The 24,124-nt window shown below is 40.2% G+C and overlaps 2 protein-coding genes across 2 annotated transcripts; one reads left to right on the forward strand and one right to left on the reverse strand.

Annotated features, from left to right (window-relative positions):
• Positions 1–371: 371 nt before the first annotated feature.
• LOC149298033 (T-cell surface glycoprotein CD3 epsilon chain-like) lies at positions 372–6,694 on the reverse strand. Its single transcript, XM_089487895.1, has 6 exons — positions 6,664–6,694; positions 4,626–4,649; positions 3,526–3,771; positions 2,453–2,614; positions 1,627–1,670; positions 372–428 (listed from the first exon to the last, which is right to left on the reverse strand). The coding sequence occupies exons 1-6, from the start codon at positions 6,692–6,694 to the stop codon at positions 372–374; spliced, it is 564 nt and encodes a 187-aa protein (XP_089344021.1).
• An 8,832-nt stretch (positions 6,695–15,526) lies between these two features.
• LOC149298034 (myelin protein zero-like protein 2) lies at positions 15,527–21,501 on the forward strand. The gene is made up of 5 exons (XM_089487896.1): positions 15,527–15,629; positions 16,771–16,922; positions 17,260–17,283; positions 20,697–20,907; positions 21,359–21,501. Exons 1-5 carry the CDS (start codon positions 15,527–15,529, stop codon positions 21,499–21,501), a joined length of 633 nt encoding a protein of 210 aa, XP_089344022.1.
• The last annotated feature ends 2,623 nt before the right edge of the window (positions 21,502–24,124 follow it).

Consider the following 24,124-nt stretch of genomic DNA (forward strand, 5'->3'; position numbering starts at 1 on the left):
TAGCCACACCTCCTTCCGGCTGCAGCGGACGTTGTCTACACGGATCGCGTAGACGTCAACCCGCTGCCCCGGCAATACAGCAGGAAGCACCGGTAAGTGTGTATGATGGGGGGGGGGGTGAGACAGGAGGATCCAGGTCCCCTGCAGCGGTGCGGGGGATCTGGATCTTAGTCTCCTAATCAGACTCTATTTGAGGTCTGATTAGAAGACGACCCCGATTAGAAGACGAGGGGTATTTTTCAGAGCATTTGCTCTGAAAAAAACCTCGTCTTATAATCGAGCAAATACGGTATATATAAGCAATGGTGCATAATACAAAAACATAGCAGAAACATGGGCAGAAATATGTGGCAAGCCTTCATAGAGCGGAATCATCTGAAGCGTTGATCCAATCCATCATACACATCTTGCTTTCCTTTCCGAATTGGCTGTAAATGTAGAGGTGAAAGCACAATCGTTGATTATAATGCATGATACAAAAGGTAACTGCAATTAAATGGAAACCTTCACATCTGATCTTAAAACTCTAACTGAATCAATTTACCGTATTTTGCTGATTTTAGGCCACACCCCCCACACACTTTAAGTCTTTAAAGTGGGGGGGTGGCTTAGGGGTTTGGCGCAGGGAATGCCCAATTCGTATCACCCGACGCCCGAGACGTGCAGTTCCTGGCAATGGGCAGGTGTTTCTTTTTTTCTTTTTCATTTAGCCCTGCTGTGGGCAAGAAGATCCTCCTCTCCAGCAGCCGCTGGACGTCTGTGCGATGCAGACAACCCCCGCTGCTGCCAGCACTTCCGCCTTGGCTTCTATTACTTGACCTTCCGGTGCTCCACCATAGAAGCTCCAGCGGAAGTACCAGCCAGCAGCAACAGCAGTAGAGGTTGTCTGCGTGCATCGCACATACATTCACCGGCTGCAAGATAGGAGGTTCCCCCGCAGCACTGCAGGAGACCAGGCGGAAGCGGCGAGAAGCAGCAGAGGTTGTCTACGTGCAGCGCTCAGACGTCCACGGCTGCCCCCCAATACACCAGGGAGTCTAGGGATGGATTGGTAAATCGAGGAGGTGGGGCAAAGTGGCATATCTGGGGGTCAGAGTGGCATATCTGGGAGGCATAAAGCACATCAGGAGGCAGAGTGGCATATCAGGGAGCAGAGTGGCATATCTGGGGGGGCAGAGTGGTATATCTGTGGGGGTAGAGTGGCATATCAGGGGGGCAGAGTGGCATATCTATAAGTAAGCATTATGAATTAAGGGGGGGCTTAAAATGGCTTTTGGTTTTCTGTTTGTATGTAACAAACAGAAAAAATGTATAATAGATACCAAAAATGTTACAATACATATATTCCTGTTCATTAGATAAAATACTGTTTTACCATTCCACTAATGTGTATTTTTTCTTTAAAAATAACTTTTTCTTTAACATAGCACCAAACTTTAAGGGTGCGGCCTATAATCGGGTGCGGCATATATTTGAGCCAATACAGTATTTTGGTAAACTGTAATATTTTCATATTTGGCAGTTTGAGTCTTTAACTTCAAAAGCACTAGCCAGGAGTAAATGCTAGTAAATCTGCTTTCTGAAAAAACTTTTGAAATATATATATATATATTTTAGTTCTCTTACCTCATAGTCTGGGTTGGGCACAGGTGGAGGGCGTTCCTTATTGCCTATTGCACATGAAAGTAAGATATTAGGTGATGATAGTAATAATCTCTTACAGAATCAGAGTGTATCTATCTCTTTCTTCTAATGCATCCGATATACTACAAGGAAAACTAGGTCCTTCTTCTTGAGTTGAGATGCCCCAGCCATTTGTTTCCATGGCCTGACCTCTCTCACCTATGCCTTACCCATTTTATGTCTCTTTGCTAACTACAAAAGCCTTCAGATCTTCAGATCTTTTTTGAGCCCTGGAGTAATTTTCTGCTTAGAGGCACAAACAATGTAAAACTGGCCCTGAAATTTTCCATTGCGATGTCAACTGTGGAGTTTCTTCAGCATCCTCTGTCAATGTGGCTACTTTTTTTTTGGTTAGGATGTCTCCAACTATCTCTGTACTTATACTTTAATACCAGTTACAGAACTTCATTTAGAAACCATATAACCCATGTTCTCTGTAACCTGTACATTTCACTTTCTTTCAGTAACAGATCTTGGAATCTCTTCCTTCACACACCAAGTGTCCCTCTTTAGGAATGACCTTCCCTCCTTCCTTCCCTAATGTCTCTCTTTTCTCTTTATCTCAAAATATTTTATAGGTATAGTGTATCCAAGTTCCATGAAAATTACAATAAAGTGTATAGAAACAGCAAAAAAAAAGTGTAAATAAAATACATTGTTCATCTTCTAAATGCCTTACTCAGCTACATAAATAACTGGTCACAAAGCCACATAAAAAGTTTTGGTAAGGCCGTGCCACACACCCTAAAACAAAGAACACCCATTATACCTCTATTTCGGCCTCCGTTAGCCATTCCTCCATCTCTTGGAAGACCAGCTTTTTTCTTGCATCCAAAATATATAACAAAAGCTACCCCAAGGGTAACCAGGCAGTCGGCAAGCAGGACTCCAGCTACCAGAGCAACAGACAGATCAATGCAGTTGTCACATACTGGAAGAGAAAAAAAGCACACAATCATACTACACATATTTTGACAGCTCATCATTTGTATGTATCTGTTTTTTTACATACAAATTATTCATCTATTCGTCTAGATTTTTAAAGCCGTAGGTTAAACAGAAAATAAACACAAGTGTTGCATGGAGATATTACACAGCCCACAAGAGCTGCAGTTTTGGAGATGCTCTGATCCAGTTGTCTAACTATCATAATTTGGCCCTTGTCAAAGTCGCTCAGACCTTACACTTGTCCATTTTTCCTGCTTCTAACACATCAACTTTGAGGATGAAATGTTCACTTGCTGCCTCATATATCCAACCCACTGACAGATGCCACGATAACAAGATTATCACTGTTAGTCTCTTCACCTGTCAATGGTCATAATATTATGGCTGACGGTGTATGTTGTATTTACTCATCTTCGTGGCAAGTGCTCCGGCACATGCCTTGTCAGCAAGTCTCACCAACACTAACTTGGCTTGAGAGTTGCAGGTGACTGAGCCATGCAAGTGCTCTACAGAGAGCTAGGCTATGACCTAGGCTACAACCTGCCAGCCAGTCAGCTCAGCACTTGCTTTTTCTGATCTGAACTCTGAGAAAATAGGGGCTGTCGTGGGTATATAAGCTACTACCAGTGCCAGGTACTAAGATTGTGGGTCCATCTACCCCTCACAAACTGTTACTTATGGCAAGTATATGGAACACCAAAAGAAAAAGTATTTGTGACATTTATGGCAATCTTAGACAACAGAGTTACTGTCAATAACTTAAAATGTCATTGTTACATATAGAGCTATCTTGGAAAGTAGTTAGGGAGATTTATAAATCAGACAAGGTAAGCGTTGTGTGATGTAGACGTTTTTTGCAATAATATGCAATGCTTATATAGTTCTAGGTCTTACCATAAGCCTTTAGGTAGAGATATCTTTTATCGTTACCGATGGAACACATATACAGACCATTCTTGGACTCTGTATAACTTTGCAGTTCATGAAAGAAATCTTTGGATTCTGTTTTGTCACCAGTATCTGTATTGGTTAAAGTTGTTTCTGGATTATTGTCATTATTGTTATTGGGACAAGAGATCTGAACAGTAGTCCCTGAGATGCTCACATGAAATCTCTCCTCGGAGCCTGTGAAAGATACGTCTGAGTTGGAGAAGCAATGGAAAACAAATAGGCACAAAGTGCTAAATAACATTTAAACTATTTATAAATGGAAAAATGTTCGGGAATTGAAAGAAACACAACATTGGCCCGTTTTTAGAGATGGCCATGCATTGCATCATCCTCTTTGAGTCTTTTTTTCTGTTCCTTCTGCTCTCTCGCTCTCCCGGTTTCTTACTTGGCTGAATGAAAGGTGTAAGAAATAATTTTGATGCATTCCTAAGCATATAAACACTTTAGGCCTGAATGCAACCCGAGTGCTAGGAACATGTGTTCTCAATCACATGGCGTAGCTATTAGAGGGTCTTCTGTGGAATGCCAGTGTATCATATGACAGGTCCAATAGCATTTCTAAAATTCACATATTACCCATATATAGTAAGAACTTATACTCAAACTGTTGATGTAAAGGGGTATAAAAACTCATGCATAGTAGGGCAAGGTCTATTTTTTTTTTGCACTCTTTTTCCTTCATCTTGTCAAGAATACAGAGCCTACAGTACCTACAACCACCATCTGTCTTCAATTAGTACTGTATGTATAGTACTTTGTTCTAACAAATAAACCTATTTACGAAGACTTAGAAGCTGTGGTCTTAATTGCCCTTTTGTCATGGAAAAGTTTAGATATTTAAGACAAAAGAACAAGAGGAGAATTGTTTTTGTTGGTTTTCTCTTATTATCTCCTTTTCACTCTTTTGTTTCTTTCCTCTGTTGAACATTTTCCTTACTATGTTTTGTAAACTTGCAAAAATGAAATTTAAAACATCTACAGGAAAGTGTTATTAAGCAATGTAAAAAAGGAAATTTAAACATGGTGACATTTAAAAATCTTACCTTCATCCTGTCCAGAAATAAAACCTGAAATTCAGTAGGGGAGACATTGTATTGTCAGTGTTAACTGCAAGAGGACACTAAAAATAGATATAGATATCTAAATATATCTAGAGATATCTAAAAAATAAACTATAGAGGTGCAAGGCTCAAAAATGGTGTCCCCAGCACAGCAAATAATATAGTCAAATATTCACAAATGCACTAAATGCAGTATAGATTTATTATCAGATGCTGCATAGCGTCATAATGTATTTGATATATACCACAAGAACGCACATATAATTGTACTAATAAATATGAAAGCAAAACACCTTCCAATGTCCCCCAACATTTCAGTAGCCCCTGCTACCTTTCTCAAGGGTTGGATCTCACTAAATTTCAACTTTTATAATCTCTTGCCTGTCAACACACTATTCCCTTTTATGTCTCTGGTTACATTTGTTCTTGTTGTTAAGCTCCACAAAGGAGGTTTATACACACATATTGTGTTTTGCCTGTCAAAATATTGTGATTTTGACAGGCAAAACATGTTTATAGAATATTATTTAAATGTACAATACACTTTTTACAGAAAAAACACATAAATGTAAATATGTAGTTGTGATGAAGAACATTTGTCGCAAACAAGTACTTTTTTGTCAGTGTTTTCAGGCAAACTTGCTGTCCCAGCGAAATGTTTATTTGTCCACAAGTGATTATTTATGAATATCTCTGGTATATTGATATGTAAACCTCCCATTCATTCCCCTGGCAAACGATCCAAATTTAGTAGCTGAATTATCGCTGAACTGCTTCGTTTAAATATGGACAGCGGCAAACGGCATTTTACCCTTCATCGCCATAAACAGTTGGGTAGGAATCTCCCCCATTTCATCCATATAACACTTATTAATAGTTTTAGAAGACATCTTACTCACCCATGCATAGCCAAATGACTACAACTGATGGAACAATCTTCATGGTATTTCCCCAAAACACTTTTTCTCCTGAGAACTTCTGTTTCTTTCCTCTATAACTACCTTTATCCAATTATATTTCCTTTTTGTCGCACATTCTTAGCACTTCTTTTTATGTTCTTTTCCTATAATATTATATTGTTATATGTTATGATTTTGATACATCACTTTTCTTCTTTGTCTCTTGCACTAAGTCTCTCTTTCTTCAACGCAGTGTATTGTATCGGAAGTCACATTGGCCACCAGGCTTACTGAGCTTGCTCATACACGTACAACCATGCATATACAAAACCAAATGTAAAAGGAAGGCACAAGCAGTTAAAACCACATTGGTTTTCCTGTAAGATCAAAAAAGCTTACAAGCTGAAATTTTGCTTATTGATTCCCTGCCTCTAAAATATATTCTGAGAAGAAGGGGGAAAGTAGAGAATATCTAATTCATATTGTGAGATGATAAAAAAAAGTTCACACTAATGTTCTCCATTTGTTTGAGGACATGTGAAGTTAATTTCACATGGAAACATAATGATCTACATTTTGCAAACTTTGCCAAAAGTACTGGGTATGTTTTAAACATACAGTTACATAGAACAACGAAAACAAGACATTAGGCAGTTGAGTTAATCTGCCCAAGATATCCCTAATTGCAGGCATACTAAATTAAAGGCACCCCCCTCAAACTGGTAAAATATTCATTATTTGCTCTTTCTTAGTTCACTATTTTTATTTTCTTGTCCCCAGTGCCTTTTCCTCTTGTCCCTGTGTTGATACTCCTCTGCCTTCCTCCCCCAACAGTGTCTGGACACCTTTGCCTCCCCCTAGTGTCGATGTCCCTGTGCCAAATCCACCTAGTGACGGTCCTTCCTGTGCCAATACCTCCCTGTCCCCATCACTCCTCTGCATACCCCTCTGGGTCCAGCAGCAGGAGGCGCAAGAAAATGCGTGTGACATCTCGAGCGTTCTTACTTCAGGCACGGCTCTACACACTGCATGTGCAACACGCAAGAACGGTAGAGACTGATAGGTAGGGGCAGTGAAGCTCGATAAAGGGCCTGGGCCCCCCTGGAGGCCAGGCAACTTACAGCCATACTGGCTGTACCTCCCTGCTGGCATCCCTGCGCATGGAGAACTTTATGTAGAGATGGTATTGCTCCACAATGCCCCCTAGCCAAGAGGGAAAAGTAGGATACAGACAAGGCAGATTGGAGATCCAGAAATATGTACTGATTTGAAAAGGAGAATTAGAAGGAATGCCAGAATCCTAAAGCCTCAAAATAGCAGTCTGCCAGTCCAGGGTACCAAGTCCATCCTGTCAGGACTTTGGTAAGCAGGTCGGATAGGAGCCCTGTTGCAGAGGATACCAAGGTGTCTGTCAGTACCCCACGATGCATCATGACTGGTAGGTAGGTAGGTAGGTAGGTACAGACAGGCAAATGAAGAGGCTGGATAAATATGCAATTAACAGTCTATATTAGAGTAAGCTGACAAAACAGATAAGTGAAACACAGAACTGGTCTTGACTAGCAATACCGCTGGAAAGCCCTCAGACAGGGCACACGAGTGGAAAGCCCTCAGACGGGGCATGTGGCTTAGAAAGCCCACGGACAGGGCACGCGGCTAGAAAGGCCTCGGACAGGGCACACGACTAGAAAGGCCTCGGACAAGGCACGCGGCTGGAGAGGACTAGAAAGGCCTCTGACAGGGCACGTGGCTGGAAAGGCCTCGGACAAGGCAAGGGGCTAGAAAGGCCTCGGACAGGGCACGGGGCTGGAAAGGCCTCGGACAGGGCACGCGGCTGGAAAGACCTCGGACAGGGCACGCTGCTGGAAAGGCCTCGGACAGGGCACACGGCTGGAAAGGGCTTAGACAGAGCACACGGCTGAAAGGGCTCGGACAGGGCACACGTAGTCAGGCAAGCCGGGTCCATACCCGGGGGCTCCAACCCGGTACTAGCAAGGTGTACCTAATAAAGTTCTTGGGTCAGGCCTGGAACAGATTACCAGCTGGGTATAAGACAACACTGCATTAGAAACATCTAACTTTCAATACAGAGACATTCATTTTTTCTGCTTTTTTTTTGATGAGTAAAGTGGCAATCACAAAGGAACTATAGTCAATACATTTTCTGTTCTGACCCAGATACTTCAATCAGGTCTCCCCACATTAACCAGATGTGTCAGCTCTGTGCCATGCCACCCAAACCTCCCACACAGACCAATATATACAAATGCAAATCTCTGTGGAAAATGTCTTTAAGAGAAAAACAAAACCCTATAAAACAGTATGAAGGTGTTCTAGATAACAAAAAACAACATGTCTGAAGTAAACAAATTTTACCATTAGTAATGGTATGTTTTCCCAGGTATGGTAATCAGGAAATTACATGAAAATAAGCCATACATTTATTAGTTGCGCCTTAATATAAGTTAAGTAAATTAAAACAAATTATATATAATAGATTAACAAGTAAAATTCTGACATTTTTAAGTTGGAATTTGTGTGTGTCATATTAGGGACCTGAGTAAACTGTCCAATTACTAACCCACTAAAAAAACAAAAAACATAAAAATGAAAGGGTGGCATTCTGAGGCATAGACATTTTTATTTAGATTTATTTAGATTTAATGCTCCAATCTATATACTAATTTGTATCTTTGAGATATTTTATTAAAATATTCTGCCGGTTCACTTACTACCAAAGACACATCGGCAAGAGCCCAGACACTGTGGCACGGTGACAACTTAGTCCTTACTGGTGGTTAGAAATATTAACGGGATGGAATGTAGGGTCAATGGACTAGAGTTTACTGGAGGCATTTCCACTTCCATTTGGTGGTACTCACTGCTTTTGACAATTGCCTGCATTGACAATTTCAATGCAATAGACTTGAAGTACATGCATGCACACGTTTCCCCTAAAGGCTGGGTTTAAGAAATCAGTTTTCACCCAACATGCCAACTATATGTAAACCCGCTAAACAGGCTTTGGTGCCTGTGTAAGGAAAAAGAGTCAGGCTTCAGAAAGTGTCTGCAGAAAATTTTAAGATATAGTAAAGTTTGCGCTAAAGTTCTGGAAACAAGAGTTGTGTTGTGGTACTAAACTGATCTGCTGATTTTCATGGTGTCTGTGGGGCTCAAACCTATTCAAATATCTTTTATGCAATCAGTATTGAGATTCAGAATTTATTTTCAATAAGTAAAAAAATAAATAAAAAAATGATTGCGTGTTTTTTTTAATACAATTTTCCTATATAAAAGACAATACAATGCAAATTAAATGATTTGATTGAGCACAAAAACAATAGTGAAGTCGTGAAGAAAAAAACCCATAAAAACAAAACAAGGATCAATACACAAACAAAAAAAAATCAAAACCGCTGACCCCTTAAAGACGTTTTAGGTTCCTTATACGTATAAATCTTGGGCCTATTATATTGAGAAAACCTCTTTATTATATCCAAAGATTGTTTCTTATTGTTTATTTAACTTTTCACCACTAGATGTCAGTGCATATATTTCAGGAACTGATGGGGCAAGCTGCAAAAGTCTTGGTAACTTTCTTACCAATGAGGCTATGGCTGGCCACGTGTGCGCCAGTCGCATCCATACTTACCCTTGGTGCCATTCCAAGGGCAAATTAAGTGCTTCAGTGCGAGGTTGAACGCCGCTTGAGTGTTAGAGTGTGCTGTGCTGGTATCCTGTATGTCATTTTGTGGCTGCTGGCCTTAAAGTTCCAGGGTCTATTTCTTCCCCACTCTGGCCCTGACCAGGAGCTACATATCAATATGGCACATTTGCAAATACAAAAATAAGAGAATAATAAATAATAAATAAATAATAAATATTATTATAATAATTGGCCTTTCCCCATTGTAAGTTTCTGGGTTTCATGAATTCCTGTCTGAATTGTTCGTACTTTATGTTCTGTATTTAAAGATGTTACCACCTATAATTAAATATCTAAACATAATAGAGACATTTAAAAGAAGTTAAAAAGAGAGAATCAGCGTAAAGCTTTATTAATTGACAAATTACAAAGACATGAATGAGCATACAAACACAACTGAATAGCCTCAGGTTTTATAGTTTCTGCATACTTTTATTAAGGCTGTGGTCAATAAGTGTAACATACTGAATATCTGTATATCACATATTATCAGGGCAGTCTTAGTGCCATGCATCCCAGCCAGTTCAATTTAGTGCCCGTATCAGGGGGCTGCCAGGCCAGCTCCTGAATATAGAAATAATCTAGGGCTTTTCATGAAAAACAAGCAGGTGAGGGATGGCACCTTCTGGTCTGGGTAGCAGGTATAGCTGAATGCCTCATTGCACCCTTGCCTCTCCCAGTAACATACACACTCACTCTAACACACACACTAAAACACTTATACAGACACACTAACACATCACACCCTAATCTGGAGCAGCAGCCACGCTATTACCACAGGGCCGCATAACATTGTATGACGTGACGACACGGCGCACCAAGAGTTGGCCAGTCTAAGTGAGTTGAAGAATTTTGAAGACGAGGTACCAGGTGGGAGATGCTCAGTAGGGCAAGTAACACAAGTAGTGGAAGAGGGATTGTATTTATAAATAATAGTTAAACAATAAATAACTATTTCTGTTTGGACTCTGCTTTCATGTGCTCACATAGCTTGTTGCATATTTTCTAACATTTAGTTTGTTGCCTCTGCAATTTCCACATGCTCTACGTGTCAGTTCAAGGGACTTCAGTAGTGGTAGCTTTGGATAAAACATTAAAACCTTTTGTTGAGTAATTTGAACATTTACAGTGCGTAATAGCATCACCTTGTAGTTTCCCATAGAGACAGATTTTTATTACATACTTTATTATAAATATGAAAAACACATACCAACACAAATTTCACTCAGCTTTGGCGTTTATGCTCTCCTCACCCAGCTCCCAAGTTTGGGTGGAGGCTACCAGAGATTAATCTTTTAGGTTTAGGATCAGCCATCGCATAGCCTTATATGTGAACCTTATAGATAGGCTGACTGATAGACAATTGGAATCTTAATTGTTAATAATGGTAATTGACTATATGAAGTCAGCTGTGTATAAGAAGGGGTTTTAGTTATGATAAAAACACCCATTGTAAAACTCAGTTACATTAAATCAGAGCAGACTTTTAGTGAGTCAATTAAAGACCCTTGAGGTTCCAATGTATGATATGCAATACAATTGATACTTTCGGAAAGACAATGGTGAGATCATATAACCCCATTGCTATCAAAGGGAGGGTCTCCGTTAAGTGATAACATGGTATTTGTCAAAATATGTAAATAAAAGAATAAAAAGGAGCAAATACTTCAGACAAGATCAGAGACAATGGAAAAAGGAGTATCTGCCCCACCAAACACACGCAGATAACACACCCATGATTGGAATTGCCTGCATTGATGAATTGGGAAGACATTCAAGGATACGTCAAAAATTACAAAAACACAAAAGAATCTTAACAACTAGCATGCACTGTAAAAGCTCCCTTTTGTTAAAAGAAGTCAAATAAAGTGGAGGTGTTGTAGAAACATATAGGTCACCAAACCAGCAGCTGGGCTTCTCCCAACAAATACATTTGATACAAAATGTTATCGATACATTGTGAGGGTGCCCCCCAATCCCACTTGTACACCCCTGTGCAGATATACAAATCGGAAATGGGGAGCAACACATTTTGGGGGACATTGATGGGGACATTTACAGCTATGTCTGAGGAGCAATCAGATTACGATGACATAAAATACCCTTCCAGCACCTGTTATCATTTCAGCTCTCTCAGCGAGGCCGTATCATGCGCTAGCAGACATTACACTGATCTTCTTTCTCTGTCCTCGTGATGTTTGGTCTCGCTTTGTGTCAGCAGCTCGGGAAAACCTCCATGTCCGTCCTGATTATTGCACACAGCAACTTGGCCAAGGTCTTCCATTCCAATCTAAAATGCTTAGGATGATAGCCTGTCAGCCTCTAGAGACCTGGAAGCTGAGCTCAGCTCAGTGGCAGCCCTGGTGCAAGAATGCTTCTCGCCCCCACCTAATAATTATAATTTTGCAATAAACACAATTATAAAACCATGCAGAAAAATAAGTTAGATTAAAGAACAGAGAGATAAGAGAATATTGCGTGTTGCCCCAATATTATCCCCCTAAACGGAATAATACCCACCCTGCCACAACTGCCTATGTTATTTGGGGGAGGGGCGGTGTGAACTGGTGGTCCGGTGTGTCAGCAGTTGGTGAAGGCGCAGCTGTGTCAGAGATTTAAAATCCATTCGGCCCCTCCAGTCTGTCCATTTTTCCCTGATTGAAGACTCAGATCTTAATCAGCCCTTGATCTTGTTGATCATGTTGATCATGTTGATCATGTTTAAATTCCCTCACTGTGTTAGCCTCTACCACTTTTGATGGGTGGCTGTTCCATTTAGCTACCACCCGCTCTGTAAAGTAAAACTGCCTTATATTGCATTCAAAGTTCTGAACCTCTCGTTTTCGATTATGACCTCTTGTTTTACAGCTCTTTTGAAATAAGCTGTAGTTTGTTAAATCCCCTTATGTATTTACAGTCCTCTATCTCATCACTCCTCTCTCTTGTTTTCTCCAGACTATACATAATAAGACCCCTTAGTCTTTCTTGATATTTTTTTATCTTGCAAAGCATTTACCTTTCTTTCTGGAGATGGGGGTCTCTGAAGCTGCACACAATTCTCTAGGTGAGGTCTGACCAGAGATCTACGAAGTGGACTAAAGAATTAAGCAGATTACACGAGGCTGAAATTGGCTTCTTATTTGCCCCACTGACCTAATAACATTGTCAGTTGACTCCCATTCACTTCATTTTGTCAGCTCATCAAGAACGGTTCATAATCATTACCGGATCCGATGATGTTTTGAAGAAGACGTTTTCACCCACAAATTCATTGTTGATTCCTTCAGCAGTAAGATATACAATTTACAGAATATATGTATTGTGACATTTTTTCAAGGCAGGTACACTTTCAACATACTACTAATATGTTTTAAAGCAACATATCATTTACACCAACACCTGCCAAAGTGAAAAGAAATATTAAGTAGTAAGCATGCATGTTAATCTAGGCACAACTATACTAGATCTAAATACCTGCGAAACATATGACATATGAGATCTGTTATGTGACATCATGAAGACACACCTGTGCCTGACTCAAAGCTTTCTGGCTGCAAAGTAACCCCTCCTGTGTAACCAGAGCTGCCAGGTGAGATCACTCCCCTAGACCTGTTCAGACATTCCTCCAGAAAGAGTTCAGCGGCTGACTCAGTCTTCCTCCCAAACATTCTGGGGAATCATGTCTGCTCTGGGCACTTTGGTCGTCTTGGGAGCCTTGTTTATCCTGGGTAAGTGAGAATGGGTTCCCCCAAACACTGGAGTGATTAATGCGGAGGTTCAGCAGGAAAGTGGAGTTACAATAACCGTACGTAGTTATGATTTGAGCAGGTGCTCAACCTAGTTAAGGAAAACACCGGGGGAAGGGTTTCAATGTGAGTATTGGTAAAGTGACCAGATTTCTTTTTTAAAACCGGAACCAATAAGTCTTCTGTGGTATGGATTTTATATTGTCTTCAGTACAGATATGTGATTGCCTGAGTATGCATTTTACATGCTGCGGGTCTTTGCAGGTGGGTAGTATGTAAAATGCATATACTAATTAAATCATTGTTTGCTTTTCACACGTCACTGACCTAGACACATAAAAAAAGCATGTCTCCAGGAAGCCAGGAAAGGGTTAATACTCACATTCGAGTTTCTAAGGATTTGTAGTTTAGTGTTACACATTAACAAAGCTCACATGTTCTGTGTGCCACAAACAAGCGGAAGAGAAGGCTAGGATACTGACGTCCAAAGACTATAGCTATGGTGGGGAGCTTGGCTCTACTGATATTAGGCAGTGTTGTAACAAAAATACCATGTCCCCAAAACGAGACTTACAGTGAGGGTCCCAAGCTTCTCCCCACACCCTAACATACACACATGCAGAGAAAATAATATACACACAAATTCTAATACACACACTGTAACATACACACACTGTAACATACACACACACTAACATACTTATCCACACAAAGTAACATAGTTACAAACATTAACATACTTATCCACACAAAGTAACATAGTTACAAACATTAACATACTTATCCACACACAAAATAACATAGTTGCACACACTCACATACTTACACACACACACAGAGTAACTTACACGCACACTTTACCCCACACACGCATACAGTAACATAGTTACACACAACCACCTTTGTTAGCTGAGGTTGTGATAACCCACCAGCGGTGACAGTTCTTGTTGTCCCTCGCAGTCCTCACATGTTGCTTATGTCTGATCACTGGGAAATGATGTCATATATCTTTGCTCATATTCAGTCAGCAGTATGCCGAGCTTGGGGGTAAGTTGTGGTACTGGTCATGAGGACCCCTGTGGGACCTCCGTTATGCCAGAGTTATTAGAGTGTTAACGTATCTTGCTTTTTTCAAAACATGTAATTTCACATGTGGTTGGCCAGCATGTAAAGTACTGCCATGCAGTATGGAGCATGTATAACTGAGTAATTGATTTTCTCCTGTAAGTATATCCTTCCCAACCGTAGCATACCAAGGGTGGTAGGTTGAACAGATGTCTACGCGACCTAATGGCCACCTAACACGGGCCCGCAGCTTACTGCTCTAGAGCTTGAGCACTGTGTGACGAAATTCTCTTTTACCCGCTCAAGTTCTTGCTTCTCCTGGGCTGAGAGTTTCCTCACACAGCGTGCGAGCACCACAGCAGCAAGCTGCGGGCCCGCATAAGGAGGCACTCGGGCTGCATAGACGTCTGCGCAGCCCAAGTACTACTCTGTCGGCCCCTGGACCAATGAATTCTGTAAGAGAGGTGAGGGGGTGCGGGAGAGTGAATGGGTGAATGAATGAGTGAATGTTTAGGGGCAAAAATTGGACAGGCAGGCTGTTTGGTGGGAGCAGAGGTGGCACAGGCAGGCTGTATAGTGGGGCAGAGTTGGCACAGTCAGGCTGTTTCATGGGCAGCGGTGGCACAGTCAGGCTGTTTTAGGGGCAGAGGCCTACCATGTAAATGTCTGACTTAGTGTTCAGTGATAGGGGTTATACTGCACTACCATCAATGTCTGGCTCAGTATATAGTGATGGGAGTTATGCTGTACCATATCTGTTCAGTAAATGTTATTTATTTAAACTTATTTATTTAAATTAATCATTTTCAGATTTCTAGTTTTTTCCAGTGGACATACAGTTTACAAATTTGTGAAATAAATATTCTTGCCAACATACAGCATCTGCTCCAGGTGCCAAATACTCTAGTTAGGCCCCTGTTTCCCACATACTGCAGGGGATAACTTTATATGGGAAATGTATACTGGTAATATTGGTAGTTGTGGTTAACGTAGGTTAACGTTTCCACAGGGAAGCTCAGAGACGGCATAAACCTCCCTGGAACAGGAAGGTTGTGTCTTCAGTCTGTGCCATTCCGATGAGGCAATGATGGCTAGTCACAATTAAGTTTTTTATTTTAAAACTGGAGACCATTTGTCATAATAAAAAAAAATAAAAATCACTGTGGTTTGATTCATAAAGGATGGAGTAAAACTAACATGTTTTGTATAAGTCCATTGAGATTTCCTAAATGAAACACTGAAACTGAGCCTGTGTGTTTAAAACACCTGGCAGTGCTGCCTCTCCAGTGACGGGAAACACTGCTGGTGTTACTGAAATACAAGGATCATTGAGGCAAACACCGTTTACTTCACTTCCATCACCTTCTGTCTTATCCTCCCCTGACTTCCAACTGTAAGCTCACAAGTAGGGCCATTCTTTGCATACGGTATAACACGGCAGTCCCCCTCAACTCAGAATGGCCCTGCATGGGTGGATCCAGGGGTCCCGAGATAACTCGGCTTCAGGTTAGTGGCGCTGAGGCAATGATACCAGAGAGGGGGAAAGCAAGCATTGGAGAACAATGTGACGGTGAGTATGACAGTGTGCGTGCATGTCTGGTTATGTTAGTGTGTGTCCAGTTGAGGGGGTAGATAAAGAGCTGAGAGAGGGAGAATTGTGAGAGGCAGAAAAATAGGGTGAGACTGTGTGCATTTATGTATGTTTGAGTGTATGGTGTTAGAGTGTGTAAGCACATGATGATAGTGTTTAATTTTAGAGTGTAGGGGTGAGCCTGGGGTTATTATTGGGAGTGCGTGTATGTTAGTATATAGCATTAGAGCGAGTGGGCATTAGAGCAACTAAGGTTACCAATCTTACACAGGACGCTGCAGAGACCCAGGCTTGGTACTCATTTAAGCTGCCAATGATACAAGTGTCATCACTTTCATTTGAGGAAGAAAACTTTTGTTTTATCTAACATAATTTTAACATGCAAAATTTGAATACAATATTTACTAAATAACACGTATTATTACATGCATCTCGTAGCAATTATTGGGTCTCTCTTTTTTTTTTTAGAGCCTAGCAACACCCCTGGTTACTAAAAGGTCATCATGAAAAACACCTTGTGATCTCAAATTTTTTCAGTGTTTTCACTCATGGTAGTTCAATGATCACACTAATGGGAGACCAGAAAAGTTCAAGACTCCCTGGGCCCCGCACCCCATTAGGCTCACAAGAATGCACTGTGTGTTCTGACACCTTTCTATCAGAACCAGCATTAACTTTTTCAGCAATTTAAGCTACAGTAGCTTGTCTATTGGATTAAACCACACAGGCCAGCCTTCTCCCCCACGTGCATCAGTGAGCCTTGCCCGCCCATGACCCTGTCGCCGCTTTTCCTTCCTTGAACCACTTTTAATAGGTACTGACAAGAGCTGCAGTTTTGGAAGTGCTCTGACCCAGTCGTCTAACCATCACAATTTGGCCCTTGTCAAATTGTCTGAGGACAATCTGCACAGCCTCCATAGACTGCATTAGAAGGCTCCTTTAAGACACTGAGCGTAGTATATGATGTCATATTCTGGCACTCCATGTCTTAAAGGCACCTAGGCAAGAGGAGGACTGTTGTAATTATTTTTCTTCCCCAGTTTTCCTATTCCACCTGTATTTGAAATCTCTATTATGCCACATCTTTACTCATTCTAAATGTTTTTCTTTTAACTTTCAGTTTCCCCAATGGAAGTATTCACTCCCAAGGAATTAGAAGCTTTGAATGGCACAGATACCCGTCTGAAGTGCACCTTCAGCTCTTCGTCACCTCTGGGCGATGGTGTGTCAGTGTCCTGGACATACAGGCCACTCGTTGGGAATGAAGTGCATGTAAGTAACAAATTCCGAAACGTTTATTGCTGTATCAAGTATCCCAGGCTCTCCTTGTAGATGTAAATTCAATTCCGTGTAGGGGCGCTCATGCAAGATAATAGAGAAAAAAATAATAGTGTAGAGTGTTTGAAAAAAATTATTAGATATATGGCGTCAAATGCACTCATAATAGTGCTTAAATATTCTTGCACTTAAGTTGTTACACAGCCAGTGTTGTGATATTGTTACTCAGGAGCCTTGTTAGAAATAAAACAGATTGCACTCACAAGATGTCCAGAAGTTATCTTCCTGGTGTAGTATTTCCAAAAATGTACTCCAACTTTTCTCCTTGTAGATGTTACAGGTTATTGAAGAAGTGGTAATTTATGCAATTCTGTTCATAGATTTAAAAAACTGGAAAATTCCAGAGTGTATCAAATACCAACAATACAGCTATATAGTACCTTTTAGAGGTTTTGCTTTTGTGCATGTGAGTACATGCATCGTAAACGCATGTTATAACAATTATCCTGTAATGAGAGGGATGGCATTGGCTATGTATGTAAGCGACAATTATATAAAAAAAAAAAACAATAAAAAAAAAAAATACTGCGCTATTATATATATGTATAAAAGATAAATAAATAGATCTATATTATGTGAACAAAGTGCATGTGAAGTGAATCTGCAACTCAAAAGAGGACCCTCTCTTATATTTAAAAAACTATTTTGTTGGCAATAAAATATTACCAATTTTTATAACTGTGAAGAAAATGTAATTAAATGTGTAATTACTAATAGACTGAGCAGCTAATCCTGAATAAGTGTGGAGTTCCTCTCAAGGGAGGAAAACCTATTGTGACAAAAAATTTACTAAAGAAAGACAGCGCTCAGAGTGTAAATATAAAAATATATATAATTTATTAATATATTGTAAATAAAAGAAACAAACATATTAAAAATACATACAGAACCAAAAAGGAAAAAAATAAAAATATATATATATTAGGGTAAATAAGCCCAAAAAATAAATGATTAGGATAAAAAGATCAATTTAGAAAGAAATAAAATATAATATAAAACTCACTATAGGGCAAGTTATGCCTTTCTGAGCGCTGTCTTTCTTTACACAATTATAACTAGTTGTATATTTTCCAATTATTAATTGTGTTTGTACTTGTAGTGTAACTAGAAACCACAGGGCCCTGGAGCAATTTTAGCACCAACTTCACTAAGTGCCATCTTTTCCCCAAACAGCTTGTGAGTACCTCATTTTGCCCCCAAACAGCTTATCAGTGCCCCCAAACAGCTCTTTCTGAACAATTTTGAAGCGCTATGGAGAGACAGGAACATGTGGTTGCAGGGGTCGCCTGGGCCCACTGGAGTGAAGGGCCTTGTCGCAGTTGTGACTGCTGAGACCCCTCTAGTTACACCACTGATTGAAAGTTAGAACGTGCACACATTCTTTCATTTAAGAAAGACTTTAGATCAGAACAGTTTGATTCTACCAGAAAGAATAGTCCCAGGCGGTGCTTGTTAGCCCCTGATATCTAGTATCAGGGTCACTGTTTTGCATGTGTGAAGAAGCCTGGCTATTCTCGATTCATGCTTCATGCATGCGTAATATCCAAATCCATTGTACTTAATTGTAAAAGGCACAAAATAAAGAATATAATGGATAGAAGAAACAAGGAAATGCCTAAAAACCCTTCCATGAGGGATAAACCACAAGTAGTGATAGTAATAAATATCTTCTGAAAATAGTAAATGCCCAGAATAAATACAATTTATTCGCCATATGTGACCACTGAAACCTCAACACCCATTGTTCATAGTTTCTCAGTAAGTGTTGTGATCCTCCCTTGAAAAAGAAATGTAATATCCATGCATCACTTCGAGGAAAAAAATAAGGATTAACCTCGCACACGCTCGCAGAAGGGTTAAGTTTTATGCACTGGAGAGTTCATCCAAAGCGCTGTCTACTTTCGGTGGCAAGTCCCTTTAGTGAAGGTTACTTGCAGTACTGTGACCATCTTTTTGCAAATACACAAATTCCTCTGAGTTGTTGTAAGGAGGAGGACCATATCATTCAGGTCGTATTCTCAGAACTCAGCCCTTCTCTGCCCAGTGGATATGGATACCTGCTATGCTTAGACAGGGTTTGACTGGAGTTTGCATCATAGATAAGGACCTTTGGGACTTTAGTTCGACATTGACAATCAAGCCATTTACGGGAATGGATACTATGCTGAAGTTAACACATTTGGAAAGAGCAGCATGCATCATTAGTAGCATAGTTGAATGCCCAACCTTTCATTAATAATAATAATAAAAAATTAGAAATTTGCTAATTCGGATTTTTAACGGGATTCTTAACTCGTCAGATGACACAAAAGCATGTACCGATAGGCTATTGCCATGGAAACTGAAAAAACCTTGAACATAAAAGTTGGCATTATAGAGAATTGTTTTGCTGTGGTCTGCACAATGGAAAGCTTTTACCCCTTCTTTACTCACCATACTCAATATATGGCATGTTGCCATTTTCAGATTTATATGTTTGAGCTAGAGATGTTGGAATCCTACGCCGAGATTTAATAAGATTAAAACAACTGTGTGTGGGTGGAACGCTCAAGTGCATGCACTTCAAACCCATTGTTATGCTCAAAGCTTAACAATGGGTTGATCATCACATATGCCTCCCTTGCCAAGACAAGTGCAAAGCCAAAATCCTTTGTCAAGTAACCTTGAAAAGGTCATGTTATCGTAGGATATATCCATTAGCTAAGGCTCTCTCTTCATGTGCAGGTTGGACCCCTGGGTGCTCTGTGGCCACCAAGATGGAAAGTGCCAAAAGAGATGACCTAACCTAAAACTAGCCAGAAGGGTCAGGGAAGATGGCATACCAAAAACGTCAAAATTAACCCAAAGTCTGATACAATGCAATGTAGCCTATCAAACATAAAACACGGGAAACAAACAGAAACACACACTCTGTAATGTATAATACCTGTGTAAGTAACTAGGAGAAGAGGTATAGCCATACAAAGTGTGCCTTCTGTGGCAAGAATAAGAAATAATATGCCTGGGGGCTGTGGTCAAGGTACTAACAAGTAAGGACATGACAGATCATTATTGACCAGCATGTTTCTGTTCTGTGAGCCATCTAAATTTCACATTACTGTGTCCAACAAGACTTTCTAGTTTAAAAAATGTACTTTAGGGCACGTTTTTGCCACTGCAGAAGCTCAGAACGATCAATGTGGCAGAGTATTGTGAAAATATATTTGCAGATGGATATTTTAATGTCTGTTTACCGCTTTATTATTAGTAGTTGTATTGTGCTTTTGCAGATATATCCAATATTAACAGGGCCGGCCCAAGACATAATGCCGCCTGGGGCTAAGTTTAAAATGTCGCCCCCGCCGACGCCAGGGGTCATTATCTACCCTTCCTCTCCCTCCCTATTATCTACCCCCCCCTTTGCACTTACCTTTCAGCAGTCCTGCGGCGAGTCTCCCTGCTCTGCCACGGTGCGCGCTGCTTTACTTTCTGAATACATATAAGTTAAGGTGGTACACCATTTTCTGTGTAAAACGGCTACACCATTTAGGATAAACCTGGAACTTTCACCGTGATGTGTGTAGGAGCAAGTTGGCGCTAACTGTGTTGAAATCGGAAAAGTAAAAATCAACATTACTCCAAATTCACAGAACTGCCTTCACAATAAATATTTGTTTTTGTTAATGTGTGGATCATAATTGAAACTGCTCCTGTTTCTCCACTTTTTAGCTTTTCTATTACCAAAAGCAACCTTTTCCTCCACATGAAGGGAGATTTCTGGGTCGTGCCGTATGGGATGGAAACATTAAACGTAGCGATGGATCTATTCTACTGAGAAACGTGCATGAAATGGACAATGGAACCTACCTGTGCCAAGTAAAGAATCCGCCAGATGTTCATGGAGAGAGGGGCGAGATTCAGCTCAGAGTGGTGTACAAAGGTGGGGGGCTGGGATTCTCAATACAAATATTTTTTTTTCACCAACATTGAGTAGTATGCAAGTTGATGTATATGTCTCATGGTGTTTTAAATCAAGAAACATTGTCTCTGAGAAATGTATTCACTAAATCATGAATTTGAAGGTGAGTTGCAACATATGAACTCCCCATTATGCATTATGAAGGACCAAACTAGGATAAGGATTGAGTTTTTTCATTGAAATCACATTTAAAATTAAATGTACATTACAGAGGACCAATATCCCTAACACAACTCAGTTGTCCCAATATAAAGTTGGTCTGCTGCTTTGTAATTTTATAGTTGTATCTTGGAGTTGCCATCTTTTGACTCGCTTGCAAACTTGTGGTTTTGTGAATAAATGTTGTGGAAATTTGTGTCATGATTGATTTTTCTATGGCTCTGATGTCTCCTTTCTCTTTTGTTCCCCATAGCAAAGGTCTCAGAAATCCATATACTGTTGCTGGTTATTGGAATCGGCAGTGCTGTAATTATACTGGTGGTCTTGGCAGTGGTTCTGTGGCGGTACTATCGTACACAGAAGAGGAGTACTCCTGTATCCATGTTGGAATGGTAAAAAGTCATTTTAAGCATAATAAAAAAGCACAGATGGCTAATTCTGTCATTGCATACCGCATGGAAAAACATAGGAGTGGACACTGATCTAGACAATACTCGGTTGTAATGGACAAAAGACCATTTTTGCCAATCCAGACTGGGTTGTGTTATGTGTAAACCCTAAATTATGAGCCAGATTTTTTACATGTATCAATTGAAAGGCATAGCCTTGTACAACAATAACAATTCACTTCTAGATAAGAAAACAACCTTTATTGAAAAACAAAAGCTGCAAACAGCGCCAGAAATCTAGATGAACAAAATGATCCTCTAGATCAAATCATTAAACTATGACAATATAATTTTTCATGTAATTACCAAAATTACGATATGATAACATAACATATGATAAAATGGACAATAATGAATATAATCATCAGCATAGACGGTTAACTAGAAAGATTAATAACACTTAAATGTATAGTCAAATAGTGACTATAACAAACATCCAATGTGCAACACTTAAACATGGTAATTAATCTGAATATTAATATGATTTTATCTGTGTATTTAAATGGATAAAAACAATCTAAAAAAATGACCGATTACGTTATAATCTGAGTTAGGATCTAATAAATAGTGTACATTCTGGCCAATATTACCATATAATTTATCCCTCAACTGCAATCAGTAACAAGTAAGCAAACATCCCCAACAGTCATCTAACCCCCAGGCCAGCTTCTGGAAGAGATGGAACAAACTACTCCCCCCCCACAATCCCAACATGCTGTTTGGGGGGAGAAAAAGCAGAGGGCAGCGAACAATATGTGCAGAATACAAATTCAGTAGAAATGTATAGAAGACTCATTTTGCACACACTGATTTTATTCCTGTTTCCTTACTCAGTACAGAAAAGTTAAATGGAAAACCACACGACATGATGGGTGTCATTGCCTGACTCTTGAAGACAACCCTTAGAAGTTCAGGTAAAGTTAAAACGGAAGTTGGGATTACTATAAACTCACAAGGCTGGGAGATGGGAATAGGCGAGAAAAAAAAAAAAATTCTTGCTCCTAGTTTCTAACCACTAGTTTCTGCCGTTATTGTCCATTGTCAAGGAGACCACAAGGAGGTGTTTGTGCTTGCATAGTCTGCGGGGAGAACCTGAGCTAATTGACACTTAGGTACAAAGACAAAAGAATGGAAGTTTTTCTTAGGGCTTCAGTCAGATTAGCCCCAATATCCCAATCCACACCCATGCAGTAAGGCACTTGGTTCCTGGGACATTTATAGGGCTGTGCATATATACTTAGGTGAAAGTTTATAATATATAATAATGTGCATTAATTAATTGAGTCTAAATAATGGTTATGATCCACAATTTGTATTCCACTATAAGTGCAGTTTTGAGGCTAAAAATAACATTAACTACAATATGTTTCATTTAAAGGAACAATCAATCTCTCTACACTGGAAAAGTTATATAAGTAGCTACACTCTCTTTCTATATGAGTGAGTGCATTCCGGTGCTGTGGTAAATCCTATGAGGGCAATCTGGGCGCAGGGGCAAGTCATAAGGATGCAATCTAGATGCTGGGCAAGTCCAGTGGATGCAACCTGGGTGCTGCTGCAAGTCCTATGAGTGCGATCTGGTTGCCGGGGCAAGTTCTGTGAGTGCAATCTGAGTGCTGGGGCAAGTCATGTGGATGCAATCTAGGCGCTGGGCATGTCTTGTGGATGCAATCCGGGTGCCATGGCTGGCTTTGGGCGTGCGCCATTAATACTAATGTGGAGTTTTCACTTGATCGCACTTTGGCAGTTTTTTTGGGGGGGGTTATTCTAACTTTAACAGCATGTATGTATATATTGATGGGAGTTATGCTGTACCAACCTCAGTCTCAAAGTGTGAATAACTCGCTGGGTTTGTGGAAAATTTGTTTTACAATTTTTTATTAACTCAGCAGTTCTAATATCATGAATTTTCTTTATTTATCTTCTCAAAATAACCTCTGTATAGATATAATGGGGGCACAATTTCCTGTTCTTGCCTCAGGTGCAAAAGAGAGCTAGCTACGGCTTTGCCCCTCTCGCTCAGCTGCTTCATTAAAGTAATATCAATGGATGTAACTGACGCATTTAGTGTAATGCTGTTAGAGGGCCAAAGGTATCGCTGACAAGCTGTTTGGGCCCAAAAAAGCACTGACAAGCTGTTTGGGGACAAAGCTGGCACTGTGGGAATTGAGTGACATGATACATGGTGAAGTCGGGGGGGGGGAGTGGATTAAAAAATTGGTGTGGTTAGAAGGGTTATGTTTGTTATAGGGGAGGGGTTTACCTTATAGCCACACCCACCTGGGGCACCAAAAAATTTATAAAAGTTATAAGGAGAAATGATGTAACAGTAGTTCCCCCATTGCCATCCAGATGTTATCTTGGGTGCCTACGTGATTGAATTAGACTAAGATTACAAAACAGGCAAAACCTATATGTAAGTTTTGCATTAAAATGCATTGCCTGGTCTTTGGAGAATTTCTTTCCAGAAAAGGTAAATTATTAGAATATATTTTGAGCAGGCCCGGTGGGCTGGGCCGCGCCAGGGCAGGATTGATTTAGGGGCTGATGGAGCTGCAGCTCCAGGCTCC

The sequence above is a fragment of the Sceloporus occidentalis genome, unplaced genomic scaffold (assembly GCF_023333645.1).
Source record: "Sceloporus occidentalis isolate IW3139 unplaced genomic scaffold, rSceOcc1.0.p SCAF_35, whole genome shotgun sequence".
NCBI classification, from domain to species: Eukaryota; Metazoa; Chordata; class Lepidosauria; order Squamata; family Phrynosomatidae; genus Sceloporus; species Sceloporus occidentalis.